This window comes from Ambystoma mexicanum, chromosome 6p (assembly GCF_040938575.1).
Source record: "Ambystoma mexicanum isolate Mex_15411 chromosome 6p, UKY_AmexF1_1, whole genome shotgun sequence".
Lineage (NCBI taxonomy): Eukaryota > Metazoa > Chordata > Amphibia > Caudata > Ambystomatidae > Ambystoma > Ambystoma mexicanum.
The window spans coordinates 1,421,757,841-1,421,779,641 of NC_090935.1; the positions used below are offsets into that span (position 1 = coordinate 1,421,757,841).

Here is a 21,801-nt window from a genome sequence, read left to right on the forward strand (position 1 = left end):
CGATTACAAATCATTAAAATATTTAGGGATACAATGTGTTCTGAAGCCCCATGCCGGCACAAACCAGGGATGAAAATAAGGAATTCATGCTTTTTTGAATTACAATATTTAGGTTTCCTTACAATCAATGGTCCATTACAATTTGTCACTCTTACATCTCAGAGGTTTGTATAAATATGTGAAAAAATCAAAGCTATTTGGGCTAGTTAGTTGTTTTCTTGATTTCCTGCTGCCTCCTTGCATTTGAAGCCTGATATAAGAAACCACCTCCTCCAGACTCAATGAATAGCAGTATTACTCCCAGTTTTTGAAGTTTGAAGTACAATTATCATTTTCAGACCAAAGTAATTTCCAATAGTGTTTTTTATTCTTTTTATTTTTTAAATATTTTTTTTTAAATTAAAGGCAAGCAAAGTATTTATTGCAACTCTGGACAGATCATTTTGTAATCCATGCTTCATTGCAACTAGTAATTCATACAAATTTAATTTCCATTTTTAACCTTAAAGTTCCTCTTAAAATGAGGAAATAATTATGCTAGCACCTCTTCCGCTGGCAGTGCTCAGGTGACGACACTGATCCGAACAGATCTGTGGAGCTGTTATGGTGCACGCAAGGGGGCAGTACTTTTACGTAATATTTTTAGTGCTGTATTTATCTGTTTAAGTCAGTAAAATGGCATCTGTAGGGCTGTCCCTCCTGGTAATTGTGGTAATTTTGAGAATTGGAGTAAGGACCCACAGTGCCCTTATCACTTTTGTTGCCCCCCTCCTCCCATAAGGATTTCATGGGCATTACATTCACTCTCTAGCCCGATTTACCTTGCTCTTTGAGGTGGATTTCTGGCCTAGTATTCGTCCCTGAGTATCCTCCAGTGTAGGAATTGGGCGTGTATCCTGTTTTCTTACACCCACTTGTTGATAGTGTGCTTTTTGCCTAACAATTACTTATCTGTTGGTTTTGGGCAATGCTTGCGCAGGGGGACTTTTAAGACTCCCTAACCCCCTTCCCGTGTACTTACCTGTCGACTGAGCTAATTTGGAACACTGGCCCTTACCTCTAAGTAGTAGGTCTTCCGTAATCCGGTAACTGCCTTCTATTTATAAGGCAGGTTGTATTCTATTTTGTAGACACTTTTTCTCTCCTCACCTAACTTGCTATAGTTTTTATTATTGCTCTGCTTTGCTTATAACTGTGTATTAGTATAAATTGTTCTATAGTCCCACCTTGGGGCTACCTAATTTGTGTATGTGCATTTGTAGCATTGGTATATAGTAGTCATTAAGTTTTACCTACATGTCGTTTGAGCCCAATAGAGTATTTTTACATATGTGTGGACATCTATTACTGGACTATCGCAAAGTGCTGTTATACCTACATACCAAACCCCTGATCTGCGTCTGCCCTACTGCTTAGCCAATGCTAACCAGATAGTTTGGTAAAACCAAGTTTGGAAAACCCTGCCTTATCCACTATGTTGGCCTCTCTAAAACACCACACAGTGGTACTTCTAATCATTTTTCGATAACAGTAATATTGATCTTAATCTCAGGTTGTCGACATGAAATGTTTGTTCAAAGTGTGCTGAATATATGTAGGGATTCTGGCACTTGCTGTTAAGCTTTTCCTAATTTAGAAATGTAGAAAAGCAACAGAAGGTCAAACACCATGGGTTGGTGAACTGCATATACTCTGAAGTACACATTCTGACCTGTGTAACACTGCTTTCAGACTTGTTACAAGCTTTTCTTCCTGTAGTGATGACGTCTTAATGATTATTCTCTCTTCATTGTAGCCCTTGGAAGACATCAGTTGTATTGCATGGAACCGTCAGGTCCAGCACATCTTGGCATCAACCAGTCCCAGTGGTCGTGCCACGGTGTGGGATCTCAGGAAGAATGAGCCTATACTGAAAGTCAGCGACCACAGCAACAGGGTAAAATTATATTCTATGCTAAATACATCTTACAAGTTATTGGACGGAGCCTGACATTGTGAGCTTTTACCTTAGTGAGAAATCAATTGGCAGATGTGAACACGTTAACCAATCATCCAGTCTTAGTCCTATCTACATGACTCATGGTATGAACCAGCTAATGTTGCCCCCCCCCCTTGCAAAATCAAGTGTGCCAGGAAACAGACTTGGAGGTGGGAGGGGTGTACAAAATGGTTGGTTCCCTTATCTACATTGATTTTATGATTGATTTATTTAAAAAAGAGAAATCATTGATTAGAGATCTTTACAGGAATCTAGGCTGGAGGATGATTTTCTGTTATTTAGGTTGTAAATTGAGCTATATGAAAGGATTTCCTATGTTTGTAAGTCACCAGCTTTGTTTTTGTGAAATGATTGTGTTAGACTATGATCAAGTCGTAGTACTAGCCCTGGAAGACTACTCAGTTGGGCAAGAACATGTTCTCACCTACCTTCCCACCAACAAGGTCTGAATATCTTCTGCCCAAACAGTGGTTTGAAGGAAATGTTTGAGAACCACCCCATCTATCATAGCTTCATTTTGAATGCAAAATTAAATTTAGACAGAAAATGAGGATAGAAGTCTATTCGAGAAAAATCTTGGCAATACTAATGCTTCTAAGCTTTCCAAAAAGTCAAGACTATAGAGGTGGTGCCATGGCATGTTTATAGCAGTGGAATGAATTAGATTAGCAAAATAGGAGCTATTCCTAAAAAGCTGAAGATTGACATAGAAAAGGTTTTAAATTGATAACCACTGGCATTGCTCTGGGCAAGCCCTTCCAAGCCATCCTTTTGAGCATGCCATGCCATTACAGAAGAAGGAAAGACCTTTAGATGCTGCAATAGGACAATTGACTATTGCTTAGATTGTTTTTCATTTTGAAATGGCAAGACTTTTGCTGCTCCAGTTAAGAACAAAAGGCATGTCAATAAACAGTTGATTTACTCTATGCGTTACATAGGAAGGAGAGGGATGATCTCTCCAAAGCCCTTCGCTATTTGGTATTTAATAACATCCTCTTAATGGCATGCAATGACAAAATACATCTTTTAAAATATTAACCCAGGTGCTTTGTATGATTGTCACCCTACCTCTAGCGTAACATAGGAAGGAAAGAACGAAAAACAAAAATATCATGGTTGGATTATTGAATTCAGGATTTTATTTATTGTATTTTTATAGTCTTTTTATCCAAAGTGCTAAATTATTAATATAAAGGTACAAAAGCCTTGAACAAATTTACATAAGTACATAAATACACAGCCAAACTATCATAATAACAAGTCTAAGTAGAAAAGGCTAAAGACAATATCTTCTTTTCTTTTTTTGATGAAACACTGTTTTTTTCTTTTTAACAAAACATATAAACAAACCCACAATTAGAGGTACATCAATCCCATCCTGTCCCCCGCCAACCACTGGAATCACACTTTTAATTGAAATAAAGGGGGTTCTTTTACCACATATGGTTACGTTCTTGTACAGTAACATAATATAAACCTGTTTTCCATATTAAATCATCACATGCCTTCCAGGCTCTCCAACACAGACAGCAAGTCAGTGAGCATCCTCCCATTTCTGCCAAACATCTACTCTTTCAAATGTATTTTAAATTGTGATAATGTGGTGGAAATATTAATATCAAGAGGCAAAGTATTCCATAGTTTTGACGCTAAGAGTTGGAATTATCGAAGATGCACAAGGACGAAGTTCGACATGAAATAAACACACAAGTGGAAAGTAGCAAGTGAGTAGGTTGACAAAGTCCTGCAAGATAAGTAGGAGCGTACCTGTGAATACATTTGAATACAATACATAGAAATGAAACTCAAAATAGGTTGCTTTCGTTAACAATATAAGTAAGATGAAGTGAGAGGTATATTTCAAATAAAAAAATGTAAAAAATTCTTACTTCAGATTGTAAAATAGATCTAATTGGGAGAAGAGCATGTTTGGGTGATCCAACATAAAGGAACAACAATTTAAACGTCAAAGTACTAAGGTCAGAATTAAAGGTTTAGTTGCAGAGAATGTTAAAATTACACTTTTTTCCTAATGTTGTAAAGTTGAAATCGATAAACACAGGTATCTAACAAAATTTTAATATGTGAATTAAATAAAACCAACATTGTGTGCAGTAGGACACCATTTTAAACGAATAGGAGGAAAGGAAATTAAGCTAGGACAAAAACAGCTGAGGTAGCTGGGGAAAACTGAGATCTGTCCAATTGTAGAAAATGGGATGCTGAAAGTTGAAAATAAAGACATTTTGTGTAGCATCAGTAGAAGTGCGATTGAAGCCCAAAGGGATTTAATAAGAGATGCAAGTGGAACATTATATAACATAAAAAGTAAAGGCCCTAGAACAGAACCTTGTGGTACACCATAATATAACATCTGTAAAGAGGAATGAGAACCTTTCCAGGAAATTGAAAGAGAGCGCTGAGGAAGAAGTGAACCAAGAAAGAGCACTACCTGTTATCCCAAAGGATAAATAATTGATACATGTTTGGTGGTCTGCTGTGTCAGTTGGCTGATAAATAAAGAAGTGCTAGATTGGAAGTTAACTTGGAGAGATGAGCCTGTATAATAGAATTAAGATCCTACCAATACACCATTTCTGTAGAATGATCAGCCCAAAATCCAGATTGTAATAGTGACAGTAGTGGTGTTGGGGCCTTGATAAACTCTCTAAAAAACTAAAAAAAAGTAATAAAATAAAAATAAGCGGCAGAGAGTTGAGATTGGGCGAATAACCACCAACACGTTGCAACATTAAAATCATTGAGTACTTTTGCCAGGTTGTTTTTCCCATTTAACAAACATCAAAAGTACCTGTACCAATTCCCATCCTTGACTTTCGGAAGGAGAATTATGCTATTAAGGTTTAATAGGCTGAATGTTTTGGCTATCAGAGGGGCCTGGTCTGGCCTTCCTATGAAAAAACGTACATGCCCGTTATCTGGCCAAATTGACTTGCCCGAGACTGTGTGGCATGTCTTGACCTCCTGTTCTTCCTTAATAAGTATGTATGCTCTGCACTATGGGCTACATGTTAAGGAACAGCATGAGATTTGCAGTGAGGTCTTTTGGTTTCGATGTGTGGCTGGTGCAAGTTGATCTGACATTGGCCATATTGGGGGTATGGGCGGTGATGGAAGAGAGGCTTGCTGTGAGACCACAGCAATAACCTGTTGAACTGCTAATGGAGAACCTATTGCAGTTGGTTACCTGCAATCCATGGCCATGAACTATGGCTTGTGCCTATCTATGATGAAATGTTCTAAGGAGAAGGCTGTGGTCATCTAACCCTGGGATTGTGGTGCCATGGATTATCTGCTACGCTTTTTCATTTCTATGTCGTTTTTAGTTAATCCTGTTTTTTTTTTGTTTTTATTATTGTACTAATATAGTTGTATTCATGTTTTATTGTGTAAAGTTTTTTCAACTGAAGTTATTAGAGATAAGATAATTGGGGAATGAACAATTCTTTCTAACAGTTTTGATGGGAGTAAGGACGATAGTTAACAGGACAAGAATTATCCAGATTTGATTTCTCCACTAATGGAATAACAGCCTGTTTATAGTCTGATAGAAAACAACCAGTTTGAAAGGATAGATTAAAGAAAACCACAAAATGTGATAGATGAGGGGAACATATTAATTTGACAAGAGAATAAAACCAAGGATCAGCTGCAGAATTATACCAAGAGATGACCAAGATAACATCAGAATGACTAATAGGCAACAAAAGAAAAGGAGTAGTTTATCTTAAGAGTAGGAAATAATGTAGATTTTTCAGTCCCTGAAAAAGAATATCCACAATTGTTGTAACACAAATAATATGCAAAATCATCAAACTAAAGGGGAGGAAAGGGAAGGATCAGCTTGCGTAGCGAAGAGTAACATGGTAAAAGCAGAAGAAATAAATGAGGTGTGGAAGAATGAGAGAATAGTTTTGTGCTTCAGCATGTTTTAATGGTAATGTATAGCCTTTATTTAAGTCAATATTAATTGTAATATTTGTATCTGTTCTATTTCTATGCCATAAGCGCTCTTTCCTACGAATTTGTTGTTTTAGAGATAAGAGATCTAGTAAACCAAGGACGAGAAGGTGTACTTTTAGGGTTGAATAGGGATTTGGGACAATGTAGATCATGGGAAGATAAAATAATCATGAATTACTTTATTACAAGCGTCTGTTAAACATAGAGAAGTGTACAAAAGAAGGAAAATGGGAAATGGATTCTACCAAATTATTGATTAGGGCATGTTGTATATCTCACCTGAGAAAAGTATAGGTTGAGTAAACGGAATTGGCAATATTACGAGTAGTTTGTGAAAAAGTGAAACATTATCAGTTGAAGAAATGTAAATAGTAGAGACGGGTTAACTAATTATTATCGGTTGTCTCTTGTGCGTGGAACTAGCTTCCAGAAGCAACATAACTCTTTACAATCATAGGGGGAAGAATGCAGGATTACTATTGTCTGATGACAGAAAGATTAGGTCTATAGTGTGCCTCATTTATTGTGTGGGAGCAGAAGGCAGGAAGGACAAATTGTTAGAGGAAGTCAGTTATAAATGGCGATACCTCCCCAGTTAAATGAAAATTTAGCTGACAAATAAGTCACCAGAAACAAGAGTTGCTGAAAGATTAGAAATAGTATTGAGACAACTGCTTCACGGAAAGGTCAAGACCAGATGGATGATAAATTATCAACATTTCCAGCTCACAGGGAGTGGAGAATTTTTCATACTGAAATTATAAATAAGGGACCGAAGGCAGTTGGCTGAATATAGGAGCAACAATCCAACTGAGATTAAACTATCAAATCCTGCCACCCAGCACAGAATATCTTGGAATACGAAGAAAACTACTTTGTGAAGTATATGAAGCAGCATTAATACACGAGTCATAGGGATGAAGAATGTCAAAGAAGTAATTTAATGAAGCATTTAAAAGTGGTAATAATCATTTGGACCACATTTGTAGTCTGAAAACTATAGGAATCTACTTAAAAGTTAAACAAGCATTTGTTAAACATTGGGACCTTTTGAACTTGCGTTAACTGCTGATAGCAAATTATTTTGGAAATACATATACATACTGAGTGTTCCGCTGATTGCTTCAGTGGGAACATTCCCTCTATGGGGGTGGAGTACACACTTTCAGGGCATTACAAATGATCTCATTTTAAAAGTATCTATTTACAATTCTGAGGCCAAGCAAGTTGTGACCAGCCTCTCCTTACTAAGACATTTTAAGATGTGTGCAGTTGGGTATTGCTGGCACAGTTGCTGGACTAGACCAACTTGGATCAGAGAGAGTTTTCTGGTTTCCAGGGAGGTAAGGTGCTGCAGTATGTTTGTGAAGCTATCGTTATTGTGAGGCAGTCTTTGCATCACTGCCTGATAGTCCCTGTGTTTAAGAGTGGCTTCATAACGGATCCATATTGCTATCACCACATCGCACCTCTGGATATTCCTGGAAAGATTTTACAAATTGGCTTTTGCAGAGGCTTATGAAGATTGTGCTGTATCAATCAACATTATTCCCACAAATCAGGCCATGTTCTACAAAGGCTTTAGTACAGTAGATCACTGTCACATATTAAATACCATCATTGACTACTAAAGTCAGAAATGGGCATGTATCTTTCTTGGACCAGACAATGGCTTTCAGTTGAGGTCAGTTCAGGACAAAATTGAAGTGCCTTGGTAGGGGGGCTGTTGCAGGTTCTTCAAATGACCTAAGCTGAAATTACAGCAGGAGCGCGTGTACTAAGAATGATGGTAATACACCCCATTTCTAAACTAACAAGCGTTGGACAAGAGCATTTGTTCACTCCTGGGTGGTTTATTTTACTTAGTTATTTTGACTCTAGGGTGTATCTGCTAGTCATTCAACGGTATATTTATGGCAAAGGCCCCTCGTTTGTGCAGTTTATGCAGTTCTGACTGATTTGACATCTGGAGCCCTTTAGTAAATCCTAATATATGCCAAGAAATATTTTCCTGCTTGTCAATTAATTATTAACTTTTCTAAGCTGAAGTTCATGCCATTTTTTTAAAGGTTAGAACAGATTTTATGGCATTTTGATAAAGGATAAGGGTAGAGGTGGTTGATTCATATACCTATTTAGTAATTGTTTGCCAAGGATGGGAGTTGGTTAACCCATATTCAGAAGACTGGAAAGGGTTTTGGAACAGGGTCTCAGTGTTTTGCTGAGGTCACATCATAATTTGTGTGCCCACAAGCTGGACAGGTACCTAAATGGTTTTGACGCCAAAGTTGACACTACATTTCTATATGCTAGCAACATCTGGCAGGATTGCTAACTATTATCCTTGTGAGACCATCCAAAACTGCTTTCTCAGGAAAATTGTTGATTGATTTGTGCACTTCCCCCTAGAACTGGGTGTATTCAGCATTAAGGTGCAAGCGCAACTGAGCCGTGCTTTGTATTTTCAGAAAAAGAAGTTTAAGCCAAAATTCAAATATTGAGGTAGTGTTGGAGATCACTTACTCGCATGTTAAGGCTACCTACTCCTATTACTGATTTGGTAGGGCATTGTTTGGTAAGTGGAATTTCTGGAATAGAATCGCAATGGACCATTAATATAGTCTGTGGCTAATTGATTACCTGTGAATAATTCTCTTCTGTGGTGCATTGTCAGTACGAGACATCCCTTGGCAATGGGGGAAACTATCAGCAAGGCATTGGCTCACGGGATTGTAGAATCACTAACTACTTCTTTCAATGTTCTTGCCCTAGGGGCGCGTATGTAATGGCTAGGCATGAAGTCCTACTGCTCCTTTTCTTTTTTTTTTTTTTTTTTTTTATTTTATATTGGTGGTGGTGTAGATCCGCGATGCTGCCTTCTAATCTTTGATAATGTTCAGATTTACAAATGAAGTAGTTGGGCAACACTTCATTCCATACAATGCTTGAACTGTGTTGGCACTCTGTCTTGGTTATTGGGTACTAATGATGAAAATATGATTGGCTATGTATCGGTATGTGAAAACTACACAGAGAAAAGATATATTGTTCACTAATCTAATTTATATGGTGGGTGCGTACTTATGTTTTAATAACTTAAACTTAAAGTTTTCTTTTATTAATTTTAGTTTTGTTGCTTTTACAGATGGGTTGAGGAGAATTCTAAATAAAATACTATTGGCTGAAAGTCTTCAGATTTTACTTTTTTGATCAAATTGGGAACTTGATAAACGATTAATTTGAAATGCAAATATATATTTATTTCTGAGGCTTGTTGAATCTGCTTAGATCACATGCTGTGCATAGGCCGACATCTAGTGGAAGCTGCGGAGTATTACAGTTTGTTTTTCGAAACTCGAAAATGGGCGTCGACACAGGGCGTGCCAGTAATACTATCCCTAGTGTGACGTCCACTGTACCCAAGATCCCTCACGCGTCTAGGATTCTCAGATTGTTTTTTTCCGCCATACTGGTCGGAAACATTTTGCGGAGTCCCCTGGCCTTAGCCATACTTTTGCTAGAATTTAAAATAATGATCTATTGACATCCTTTCCCACCCCAACGTCGAACTTCGACACTCGACGCCGGCTGGAGAAGAAATCGACCGTCGGCTGCTGCACGACGGATTTGGGCCTCGGAAGGCTGCTGGCCTCGGCCCGGGCCTGGTAGGCCGCTGGCCTCGGCCCTGCAAGTAGGGAGAGTGGGGGGTGGTACATACTCTACACTCTTGGTATATAGGTACACCTTATACATTTCCTACACTTAACAGCCCGCTGCCTCAAGGTGCGTATGGAGGGTACCCCTTTTCAATTCTGCCCCAAGTGCAATCGCAAATACCCTTGGGTCGACAGGCACGCCACGTGCAATCTCTGCTTGCCGAGGGACCACCCCGAAGCCAACTGCAGAGCGTGTAGTAGGTTTAAACCTAAGCCACTTAAGGACCGTTCGACGAAGCGTTGGGCCCACCACGCCAGGCAGGCGGCCATGGCAGCGGAGGGCGCCTTCAGCGATTGCAGCGACGCCGTACTTTCGGACGGCGAAGGCATTACGGCGTCGAAAGACAGCCGAGCGCAGGTCCCTGACCTCGGAAGGTCATCTGGCAGGGCGGCTATGGGGAAGACCCCCGGCGACACAAGCGCTTCACATACTACACACAATAAACACACTAAGTCCAACCGAGACTCGACGACGTCGAGTTCTCGGAAAGAGGCACAGACAGAACGGTCCGATTCGGTGTCCTCTGGGCGCTCTCGATCAAGATCGCCGCATGACTCCAGGCAATCATCCACTCTTGCCAAGAGTGCCTCGCTCCCTAGGCTAACAGAAGTTCGATCGTCGGAAGACGAAGACGACTTCCACTCCCAGGCCGCGCTCCAGGAGTCGGAGCCCGCAATTAAAGCCAGCGAGGCCCCACGCTCGAAGGACAGGGACACCTCTCCCGATCCTCGACGCCAGGCGTCGAAAAACTCAGGGAAAACATTTTTCTACGCACGGGGAGGGGGGAAAACAGCAGAAGAAACTACCTGTACATTCTTCCACACCTGTGAAACTCTCCACCCCCCCTAAAAAGACAGACCAGCCCAGGTCTGCTGATAGGTCCACAACCAGCAAAGCTACTCAAGATAAATCCCATAGACTTGCTGAGAGAGTCATTCCCAGTTCCAAAAAATGGTCCAGTGAAGACATAGATAGGGTCATGTCAGGAATGTCTTCTTTGGCTGATTTTTATGATAAAAATCCAGAACATTTCCTCTCGTATGATCCACAAGGGCCCACACCCTCAGGCTCTACTGATCCTATCCCCCTGAGTAAGAAGGCCTGGTTTGAAACTCCAATGAGGTCCGAACCCTTCGAGGTACAACCTTACGCAAGACCATACTCACGGTATCAAGGAGAGGCTTCCTTTTGTGAAGACCAAGATTTTGGGTTGATAGAAGAGCAAACCGGGACGGCCTACTATGGGGATGATGAGGACCAGGAGGAAGAAGAGGATGACCCGGAACCATACAGAGTAGAGAACGAAGCCCCGGTTACCGACTCCCCGGTCGATAACCAACCCCTCCTAAATGAGGTTCTCGCTCGCGCAGCAGAACATTTCCACATTGACACCCACGGTGTACAGGAGGAAAGGGACTTCGCAGAAGAGTTAGTGGGAGAAAGGAGGCCTGTTGCCCAGACCATCCCTATCCTTAAATCCATTCAGCGGAGAATAGATCAGTCCCTGGTGAACCCAAACCTCACCAGAGCAGTCAAGCCCAGGGTTGAAAAACTTTTCAGGGCAGCTCAGTCTGACCCTCTCTATATAAGAGGACATCTGAAGCCAGACTCCCTAGTTGTCACCAACACTCGTAAGAGGGCTGGGACACCCTTGTCTTTGTCAGAAGCTCCTCCCGACAAGGAGAGCAAAAAACTATACGGTTTCGGCAGGAAGGTAGCCTCAACGTCCGCCTATCAAGCAAGATTGCTAACTCCACCACTCTGTTGGCCAGCTACAACTGCCATCAGTGGGAAGAAGTCGGGGCTCTCATAGCCTCTGCTCCTGAACCGTTAAAGGGCCAATTAGCTCGGATTTCCGCAGAGGGTAAAGCCGTGTCTGGTTGCATTTTGAAAGCAACCTTCGAGGCCGCGGACAACGCAGGCAGATTGATAGCAGAAGGTACTGTTATCAAGAGACACGCGTGGTTACGGCAGTCTGGTTTTAAGGCAGAAACTCGGGCATCATTGTTAGACAAACCGGTGGAAGCCGATCTGTTTGGTAAGGCGGTCGAAGACGCACTGAAAAATGCCAAGGACGAATACGAGACACTCAAATCCCTTGGTCAGTTAACCTATAAACCCCCTAACCAGAGGGGGAATAGTAATTTTCGTCGCCCACGCGGCCAAAATTCCCAGAGAGGATCTAACTATTCCCAGGGGCAGGGTACACTGGAACAACAACCAACAGTCTACCCAGGGTTACGGCAGAGGTAATAGGAGAGGTTGTGGTAAAGGCAGAGGCAGCCCCAGCAAGGGAGGCGGCACGCCTCCACCAAAGCAGTGACGCTCAGTTCAGGGTCCCTTCTCACGCAACCCCAGTAGGGGGACGCATTTCAAACTTCACCCAGGCTTGGGAAGGGATCACATCAGACAGATGGGTGCTGTCAAAAGTATCCACGGGATATTGTATATAGCTACTGCAGCGTCCCCGGAACCATCCTCCACGACAAAGAGTACACTCCTTAGAACATCAGAAGATTCTCCTCGAGGAGATCGCCATTCTTCTACAAAAGGACGCGATAGAACTCGTCCCGGGACACCAGGTAAACCAGGATATTTATTCAACTTACTGCCTTGTGCCAAAGAAAGACTTATCAATGCGCCCAGTATTGGACTTACGGCCTGCCAACAAGTATGTCAAGCCCCAAAAATTTCATATGACCACGCTACAAGAGGTAATCCCCCTCCTAAAAAAGTGGGATTACATGGCAACCTTGGATATGAAAGATGCTTGTTTTCATATTTCCATGTTCCCAGCGCACAGAAAGTACTTGCGCTTCAAGGTGGACAGTCGGCACTACCAATTCAAGGTACTGCCCTTCGGGATAGCTTCAGCACCAAGGGTATTCACCAAGGTACTGGCAGTGGCGGCTGCACACCTACGCAGGGAGGCAATCCCAGTGTACCCTTATCTGTACGACTGGCTCATAACGGGGGAAACCCCAGAAATTTGCAGGACAAACATTCAAAGGACTATCGACCTCCTCCACGAGTTAGGCTTCTCAATCAACGAGAAGAAGTCAAGCCTGATGCCAAGCACCTCAAAACAATTCCTAAGAGCAATCCTGGATACCCAGGAGGGGTTGACCTTTCCTTCAGAAGAAAGAATTCGGAATATACTACTGCAAATTCTGCATTATCAGTCCGGTCAACAAATAACGGTACGCAAAGCAATGCGTTTACTGGGCATGATGGCGTCATGCATTTACCTGGTCGCCCACGCGCGCCTGCGCCCCATGCAGGAATGGTTGGCGAAACAGTGGTCTCAGGCAAGTGGTCAGTGGGACGATCTAGTGGTCGTTTCGCCAGCACTGGTACAAAGCCTTCACTGGTGGACAAGAGAAAATCTCGCACAGGGGAAACCCTTTTACGATCCCGAAGTACAGGCAGTAGTCACTACAGATGCATGTCTGACGGGGTGGGGAGCTCACCATCTCCACCACACAGCTCAGGGTCTCTGGTCTCACTCAGTGGCCAAGAACCACATCAACCTGCTAGAGCTTCTGGCAGTATTCAGAGCGCTTCAGGCGTTCGAGCCCCACCTACTAAACCTGTCAATGCAAATCCGGACGGACAGCACTACAGCCATGTTCTACCTGAACAAGCAAGTAGGGACTCGCTCGCCAAATCTGTCCTAGCTTGCCCAGAAAATCTGGATATGGGCACTCAGACGGAACATCTTCCTGTCATCACAACATGTTCCAGGGGAGCTCAATTCCCTAGCGGATGCTCTGAGCAGAGACTCCCTCCCAGAGGAACACGAATGGGTTCTTCACAGAGAGGTCGTAGAAGATCTCTTCTCTCAGTGGGGTTTCCTCACTATAGACTTATTCGCCACAAGCGAAAACTGACAATGCCCAGGATTTGCATCCAGGTTCCCCCAACCAGACTCCCAGGGGAACGCCCTGTGGATGAACTGGTCAGGGATGTTTGCATACGCTTTTCCACCAACTCCTCTCATCAGGAAAGTGGTGAACAAGATGAACAGGGAGTCGATGACGCTCGTCCTAGTTGCTCCCATGTGGGCAAGACAACCGTGGTTCCCACACCTACGCAGGATGGCGGTGTGCGAGCCCATCAAACTTCCAGCCTGGTACAACCTACTGTCCCAGCACCAAGGTCAAACAGTGCACCAGCAACCCAACTCAATGAACCTGGCAGCATGGCTCCTGAGGTCATAGAGTTTGGACACCTCAATTTACCACAGAGGTGTATGGACATCCTAAAGGAATCTAGGAAACCAAACACAAGGCACTGTTACTTTGACAAGTGGAAGAGGTTCGTTATCTGGTGCCAGAGTAGACAAATCAACCCAGTTGGTTGCACTCCTTCCACTATTGTTACATACATACATGCTCCACCTGCTAGATGCAGGATTGGTTTTTAACTCGCTGAAAGTACACCTGGCAGCCCTCTCGGCTTACACCACTTCCCATAGCAAGGTTTCGTGGTGGAAAGTACCAGTAGTTAAAGCCTTCATGGAAGGAGTAAAGAGACTTCACCCTCCTATTTCAAACCCACCACCAGGGTGGGACCTTAATGTGGTGCTAGCCAAGCTCATGGGCCCCCCTTTCGAACCCATGCATAAAAGCAGTCTCAAACACCTGACTTATAAAACGGCCTTCTTAGTAGCTATTACTTCTATAAGAAGGGTCAGTGAAATTCAGGCTCTGTCAGTGCAGGATCCCTTCTTTACTATCCATAAAGACAAACTGGTTTTATGCACACACCCTAGGTTCTCGCCTAAATTTATATCAAAATTCCATGTAAACCAGTCCATCGAGCTTCCGGCTTTCTTCCAGAACCCGCAAAGCTCGGCTGAGGTGAAACTACACACCCTAGATGTGCGTAGGGCGGTCCTCTACTATGTAAATAAAACCAGACCGCTAAGGAAAACAGATCAACTGTCTCCGTAGCTACAGGCAGAGAGGGGGATCGCGTCTCTAAAGGTGCCATCTCGAAGTGGATTATTAACTGTATCCAGCTTTGTTACTCACTCTCTGAAAAGACTCTGCCTTTTACGCCAAGGGTCCACTCTATTAGAGGCATTGGGCCCACTCTGGCTTTCATTGCAAATGTACCCCTTGACACCATTTGCAAAGCAGCTACTTGGAGCTCTATTCACACTTTTACTCAGCATTACTGCATTGACACCCATTCCAAGGCAGATACACAAGTGGGACAAGCGGTTCTAAGACACTTATTTGCTCATGACCCTTCTCACATCCCAACTCCTTCTTCTGGTACTGCTCGCTAATCTATGCACAGCATGTGATCTAAGCAGATTCAACAAGCCTCAGAAGGGATACATTACTCACCGTAATCGTATTTCTGATGCTTGTATCTGCTTAGATTCACATGCGACCCACCCTTCCTCCCCTCCGAGAGAAGGCGCATGATTGCTTGTAGTCTTACCTTTCTGTCTATCTGCTTGGATTATCTGTACTCGCGCTACTCCTCATGCTACCTCATGTCAGAAAAAATACAATCTGAGGATCCTAGACGCGTGAGGGATCTTGGGTACAGTGGACGTCACACTAGGGATAGCATTACTGGCACGCCCTGTGTCGACGCCCATTTTCGAGTTTAGAAAAACAAACTGTAATACTCCGCAGCTTCCACTAGATGTCGGCCTATGCACAGCATGTGAATCTAAGCAGATACAAGCATCAGAAATACGATTACGGTGAGTAATGTATCCCATATATATTTTCACTAAGAAAACCTTTAAAGTGCAGTTAACTTGCACAGATTTTTAACGCAACAAAACCCTTGAAATTTAGTGGATGTGGGAGGTCCGGACCAGCTTATGCTCTTGTGGATGTCCCCCATAATGCCATTTTGTTTGTCATTGTGAATACCAGCACTTATATAATGTATGTGCTCATGGGCTTTGCAACCAGAACGCGCTGATTTAAGCTGTTCATGACTTCCCTCATGCACTGAATTTCAAGGGTTTTATTGTGTTAAATCTGTGCAGCTTAACTGCACCGTAACAAAGGATTTTTCAGTGAATTTCAAGTGTTTTGTTATACCATCGTTTTTTTATGGGCCACTAGCCATGGCCATGTCCACAGTACATGTTTCCTCTTTTTTTGTTTGGGTTTTGGGACTCTGTAGGTGGCCACAGCCTTTGGCTGTGACCACTATACATTTATTTCTGCCCACTAGCCAGGGCCTTCGGCCGTGCCCACTGTATATTGTAAAACACTACCTTTCTTTCTTACTGTGAAAAACCTGAGTGGTTTTCCCTTCCTACTCCCGGGGGAACTTTCAAACAGGTGGCCTGGGGAGGGCCATCGCTTTTGGATCCTGGCCCTGGGGGCAGACTAGCGAGGGAGGATCACCTGGGTGTAGGGTTTTCTGGGTTTGGGGAGGAATTACCCAAAGGCGAAACATGGTATTCCCACCCCCTGCCCCTTTCCAAACCCCCCCTTTATCCGACATTCCCTTAGCCTACATGGTGTATTGTGTGCCTGACCTCTGTTTTCCCCTGCATTCTCCTTGTGCAAAACATCAAAAGGTATCTTTTGTATCTTTCTCAGGACTTCCTTAGGTGATGCATTTTACATACTGTTCAACCTGACCTTGCTGTATGCTTCCCTACCAGGGCTTTATTCTTTGAACACACTTGGAACTTGCATCCACCTAGTCCCTCCTGCTAGGGCTTTCTTATGTCTATACTTTGGTGTCTCGAAGCTGCCTGTTATACTCTCCTACCAGGGCTTTTCTTGTATGTATACTCTTGCAGTTTTAATCTGCCTGGTGTATTCTCCTGATGGGGCTTTTCTCATAGGTTCTTGTGAATTTAGTCTGCCTGGCATACTCTCCTGCCATGGCTTTCCTTGTATGTGCACTGTGCACATTTACAAACTTGATAGTCTCTTATGTTCTGTTCTGTCTTGAGTCTGCCTGCTATACTATACTGCCAGGGCTTTTCTTATAGGCATACGGCATTCACCGTTTATTTGCTTTCGTCAGGGTTGCCAATATGCCCAGGTGTCCCTGCTTCCCTGGGGTGGACTTGCAGGTTCTTGATGGCGTGTACTGTTTCTCCTGCAGCAAGCCTGTGGCGGTTCTTGTGCGTTCTGCTCCTTCTCGCTGCCTCTGCGCTGTAGCTTCTGTGTCTTTTGCGGCTCCTGCTCGTCTGCTTGGCATCTGTCCGGTCTCAGGAGGTGTGGAGGCTGCCTTTCGGTACCTGTGAACGCTCTGAAGCCTTTCTCCTGCTTCAGGCATCCTCACTGCATACCGTACCCTGCAGTCTGCTCTCCCCAGCCTCTCCGATGAGCCTGTTGGCTCCATGGACCTCGCACCAGCCTTGCAGTCCCTTGTTCGACACTGAGAGGACTAACATTCTCCAGCCAACATCTCCCTGTCAGCTGGTTCCCAGGTTTAAATCTCCTGCATCAACTAGAGCACAGCTTGTGCTCTTGCCCTCCATTGATCTTCATTACTCAGCTTCTTCATCACAGTATTTTTGTATTTATGGAAATGGAAGTCAGTTCTTGATAACTTGTATGCAGAGTATAGGAAGGTATTTAAGGAATTTTGTAACGCAAGTCCGGTTTTAATGACTTGTATACAGATCCTGTGAAAGTATTTTCAGTACCCTGCCTAGGTGTGTGATGGGAGGTATGCCAATATGCCATGATGGCTTGGGGAATGGAGGGGGTATCCTCAAAAGAAAAAGGGATACCATGTCTCGGCCAATGATGTCATGACTCTTCCCTGGGGGCGCCTCCCCCATATAGCCGTCCCCAGGGTCAGGATCAGGTAGTGGCTGCCGTCCCATGGCCAGATGGGGAGAGGTCACTGCTGGGATGACACTTATCGGGATTCATCACAGTACCTTCAGTTTTGTTAGAGGTAGGCAATTTGTCACATTTTTATTTTTCAATAGGACATGCTTGCACAGAATAGATGAGGAGGGTAAGAAAGCTGAATGAGCATACATTTCTGAAAAGTAGATAGTCAAAGTTCAGGATGGAGTCATTTGAGCAGGTCAGGCAAGGGCCATTTACCCATAATTCCCATAATTCGGCAAAAAATAGCAAAAATGGCAGGAAAAAATAAGTATGTGCTGGACATGTTTGCACTTATGACGTAATGTCTCATGTATATTCAGAAAAGCAATGCACCGCTAAATTCCCCTGACTCTTCTAGTATGGAAACCGCACATTTGTCATAATGGTTAAATCCCAGATATGGCAAACTCTCTGGGAAGAGTGTATTGGGGACTTGTGTGCAGCCTATAGATTTAGGGTGGCGGACATCCCGCTCACAAAACCGCTCACAAAAGAAAACCAGGAACTGCCTACATTTTTGAAAAGACCAATGTGGGAGTTAAAATGCACTGCTGTGTGCATGGTTAGCGTGAGAATTTATTAGCCGGAATGCAGGGATACATTTGAAAAAGTGGAAAAAATCTTTTTTGAGAGATTTGCTACTCAGAAAACACTGAAATGCTCAGCAAACCATGCATGACCTATCTTCACACGTTTAATTCAACAATTACTGACGCATGTTTCGACCACAGGTCTATTTCCAGACTTTGCTGTGTTTCTTAACTTGATCCCACTTTTGGGAAGTTACGGTGAACTGAATTAGTGTAGATAATTACTTTGCCAGTGCGGAAGACCAAAGCCCTCTCTTCTCTTGCCGGCCGGCAACCTATTGGGTGAGTGTCCCTGCCGGTGCCCCCTCTGTGTAAACTGCCTTTGATCATTTGTTTAATGGTGCAAGTTTTGTGATTTTGCCACTCTACGGCGTGTACCTGCGCCCCTCTCTCCCCCCACCTCCCATAGCCCTCTTCTTGGTTCCCTTCCGCTGATTCAGCGTGGTGCCATTTTGAAGGAAAGCACCCCTGGCAGCCACTGTAAAGGGTCAGAAGGCAAAGGGCATCTCCCAAAGAAGCAGCTCCAGTCTGTTTGCCCAGGAAGCCTGCCGCAGTCAACCAGCAGTGACTGATAAGGTAAGTGTGGTCTGGGCGGGGAGTACAGCCATTACTGTATTCCATTAAAGCCCCACCACTCTTATTTCCTACTGTTGTCTCAAATTTAGGTGTCTCTCTCATTACTGCTGTGTTTCAATTTCTAGGCATTTCTCCCATTACTACTGTGTCTCAAATCTAGCTGTTTTTTCCATTACTGGTGTATCTTAAATGTAGGTGTCTCCTTTTACTGCTGTTTCAAATTTGGGTGTTCTACATTTATTTACTGCTGTGTTCTCAGATTTAGGTGTTTTCTGTTTACTGCAGTGTTTCAAATCTAGGTGTCTCCCACTACTGCAGTGTCTCTAATACAGGTGTATCTCCACTGCTGTGCTCCCTTCAATCTAGGTGCATTACCACTGCTGTGTTATCTTTAGTCTGGGAACTTTTTGCCTGCTGTCTCTTGAATCTAGGCACATCTCCATTGTTGTATTCTCTTGAATCTGGGTGCATGTCCACTGCTGCGTTATTTTGAACCTAGGTGCGTTTCCACTACTGTGTTTTTCTTATGCTTAGGTGTGTTTTGCCTGCTGGGTTATTTTGACTCTAGGTACATTTTTACTGCTGCATTATCCTAAATCGATGTGCATTTTTTGCTGCTCTTTAATCTGGGTGCGTCTCCACTGCTGTTCTCTTAAGACTAGTAGCATCTGCCTGCTGTGTTATATCCTAAAGCTAAGCGCGTTTCCGCTTTAGTTCCTTTTAATTCTGTGTGCATTTCCTCTGCTGTGTACTGTTAAATCTGGGTGCATCCTCCTGGCTGTGTTTCTCTTGAACCTAGGTGCACCCTCCCTCTCTGGTCGTTTCAAACTCCATGTTCAGCTGCCCAGCTGTGCTCTTTCGATCTAGCTAATTGCCCCCCTGCCCCTTCGTCATTCCAATTGCATCCTCCGACCTCTGTGAACTCTGAATTAGGGGTGCATCCTACCCACAAGATGGACACCATGCCTCACACCACCCCAATCAGTTGCACGCTGGCGCGCCAGTAAGCCTAACAATGCCCATTACACCCAACCTTCCCCATTGCTCTCATAACCCAACTGCCCCCTCAAATGCAGCCTTTTCCACCACTCCAACACTCAGTTATACTCTCCACCTCCACCCATGTCTAAACCCCCCCCTTTCAACCTCAACGGACAAAACACTTGTGTATAGGCGCGTTATAAATGCCATATCATCATATCACGTAGATCTCGCTCCTCCCAAGCCAGAGGTGCACGCTGGCGAACTACTGTTGAAAACATTGACCCCCCTGATCACCTCCCACCTCCCCAGCCCCCTGCTATCATTTTGCTTCTGCGCCCAAATGGCCATGCCCTCACCCCTCCAACTCACAGCAAGGGCAGCCCTGGCCAACACACAGACCTCAAAAGCCACCTCAAGCATCACCCTTGCTCCAACCGAGATCCCAATCCTTGTCCCCTCGCTACAGTGCCCAAATCTCCCGTCTCTCCAAACCAGTCTTGGTTCTATTCCCCTCCTCCCCTCACCCCATTTGTCCACCTTCACCCCCCCAATGCCCTCCACTGTCCACCCCATCCCTCACCCTGCTTCCACCACTCCCACTCCCAGCTCCACACCCGCTACTTTCCCGCGAACGTCCAGCACACCCTTCATCTTTATCAATGCCAGGTCGGTCTCTAAAAACACATTTAAAATCTTTGGCCTACTCTTGGACGATGATCTAGACATCCTATTCATCAGAGAGACCTGGTTTGCTGATGACTACGAACCCATTGCACACAAGGCCTTCCCCCAGGATACAACCTGATTGTTCAGAACAGATCCAGAAGAGATGGGGGACCATCAATCCTACACTAACACCAATGTCCTGTCCTTCTCAAGGACACCTTAGACAGCACCACAGATTATGAATCCCTGCTTGTAAAATTACAACTCACCAGCTACCTACCACAGCATTCTTTTAAAACCTTGTATTCGCATTTGGGGGGAAAAAACAGCAAGCACAACCCTGTAACCCTCCCGAACAACCCACAAACCATACAATGACGGCACAGACCATCCCAACCCGAACAAGACTTACCAGTCCTCCTTCCCCATCCACCCCCCGAAAAACAACCCATTGGCCCATCCCAGGAGCATACGTGCGCCACTACCTAGGCAATAGGGTGCTGCTGTAAAATCCCATGTCCTGATACAGTTTGTATAGTCCAAAAAACTTCCAATGGTGACAGCACTCACACATCCTCCAGAAGCACTTAAGTCCGACCAAACGTGCTCTGACTGTGCCACACATGCTGCACCTAACCCAGCCTTGTCCCTGGGCCACCCACGTCCCTTCCGCACATCTCATAGCTGTGACTAAACAGTGTTAATTTTCCAGACAATAAACCGTCCGTTATCGAGGCCCTGTGCGGCAGCTCCGCAAATCCCCAAGGGCCCCCTCAGTAATTCAGTGGTCACCCGAGGTCCGCCGCGCCACCTAAAAGGGAGGCCATATCAGCCGCCCCCACCCCGGGACACCCCTCTTAACCTTTTGTTCCCCCTTCTGCATCCCTACAAAGCCTATCGCCAGGGTAGTGACATCTGCAAAAGGGCGCGCTTACAAAGAATGCACTTTGCCTGGACCAATGCATCCCAAGCCTCAACATCCACCCTCCCCTCTCTCCCTCTATGCATGCCCTGCGCCAGACAGACTCAGCTAAAGCCCATCTCTCCAGGTCTGCCCACCAAGCCTCTAATCTGGGTCCCTCTGCCTTTTTCCAAGCCATAAGCGATCCTTCGATTAGCCGATCCGCAGATATGGTCTTTCATGCTTGTGATATGTACTGTGTGTCTCCTCCCCCTTGGATAGCAGCCCAACAAAAATGCTTCTGCAGTCCAGGCATGCATCTGTATTTCCTCCTCAGCTGCTTTGCTCATCACCCCCTGCCAGAATCTGCCAATGATCGGGCAGGACCAAAACATATGAAAGAAATCCACAACCTCATGCGCATATCTCGGGCACAGCAGCATCTCTGCCGGCCACAAATCCAGAAATCCTGTGAGGGGGTCATTAAGGCCCTGTGTGTAATATACAGCTGGGTAAGCTTGAACCTGGAGTTTCCTA

The 21,801-nt window shown here is 44.3% G+C and overlaps 1 protein-coding gene across 15 annotated transcripts in view; it reads left to right on the plus strand.

Annotated features, from left to right (window-relative positions):
* Positions 1–21,801, plus strand: part of SEC31A (SEC31 homolog A, COPII coat complex component) — a 998,112-nt gene that overhangs the window by 117,527 nt on the left and 858,784 nt on the right. For all 15 annotated transcript variants that reach the window (XM_069626136.1, XM_069626132.1, XM_069626133.1 and 12 more), the window contains exon 6: positions 1,796–1,936. In XM_069626136.1, coding sequence (XP_069482237.1) covers positions 1,796–1,936 — 141 coding nt within the window. The remainder of the gene's footprint in view (positions 1–1,795; positions 1,937–21,801) is intronic.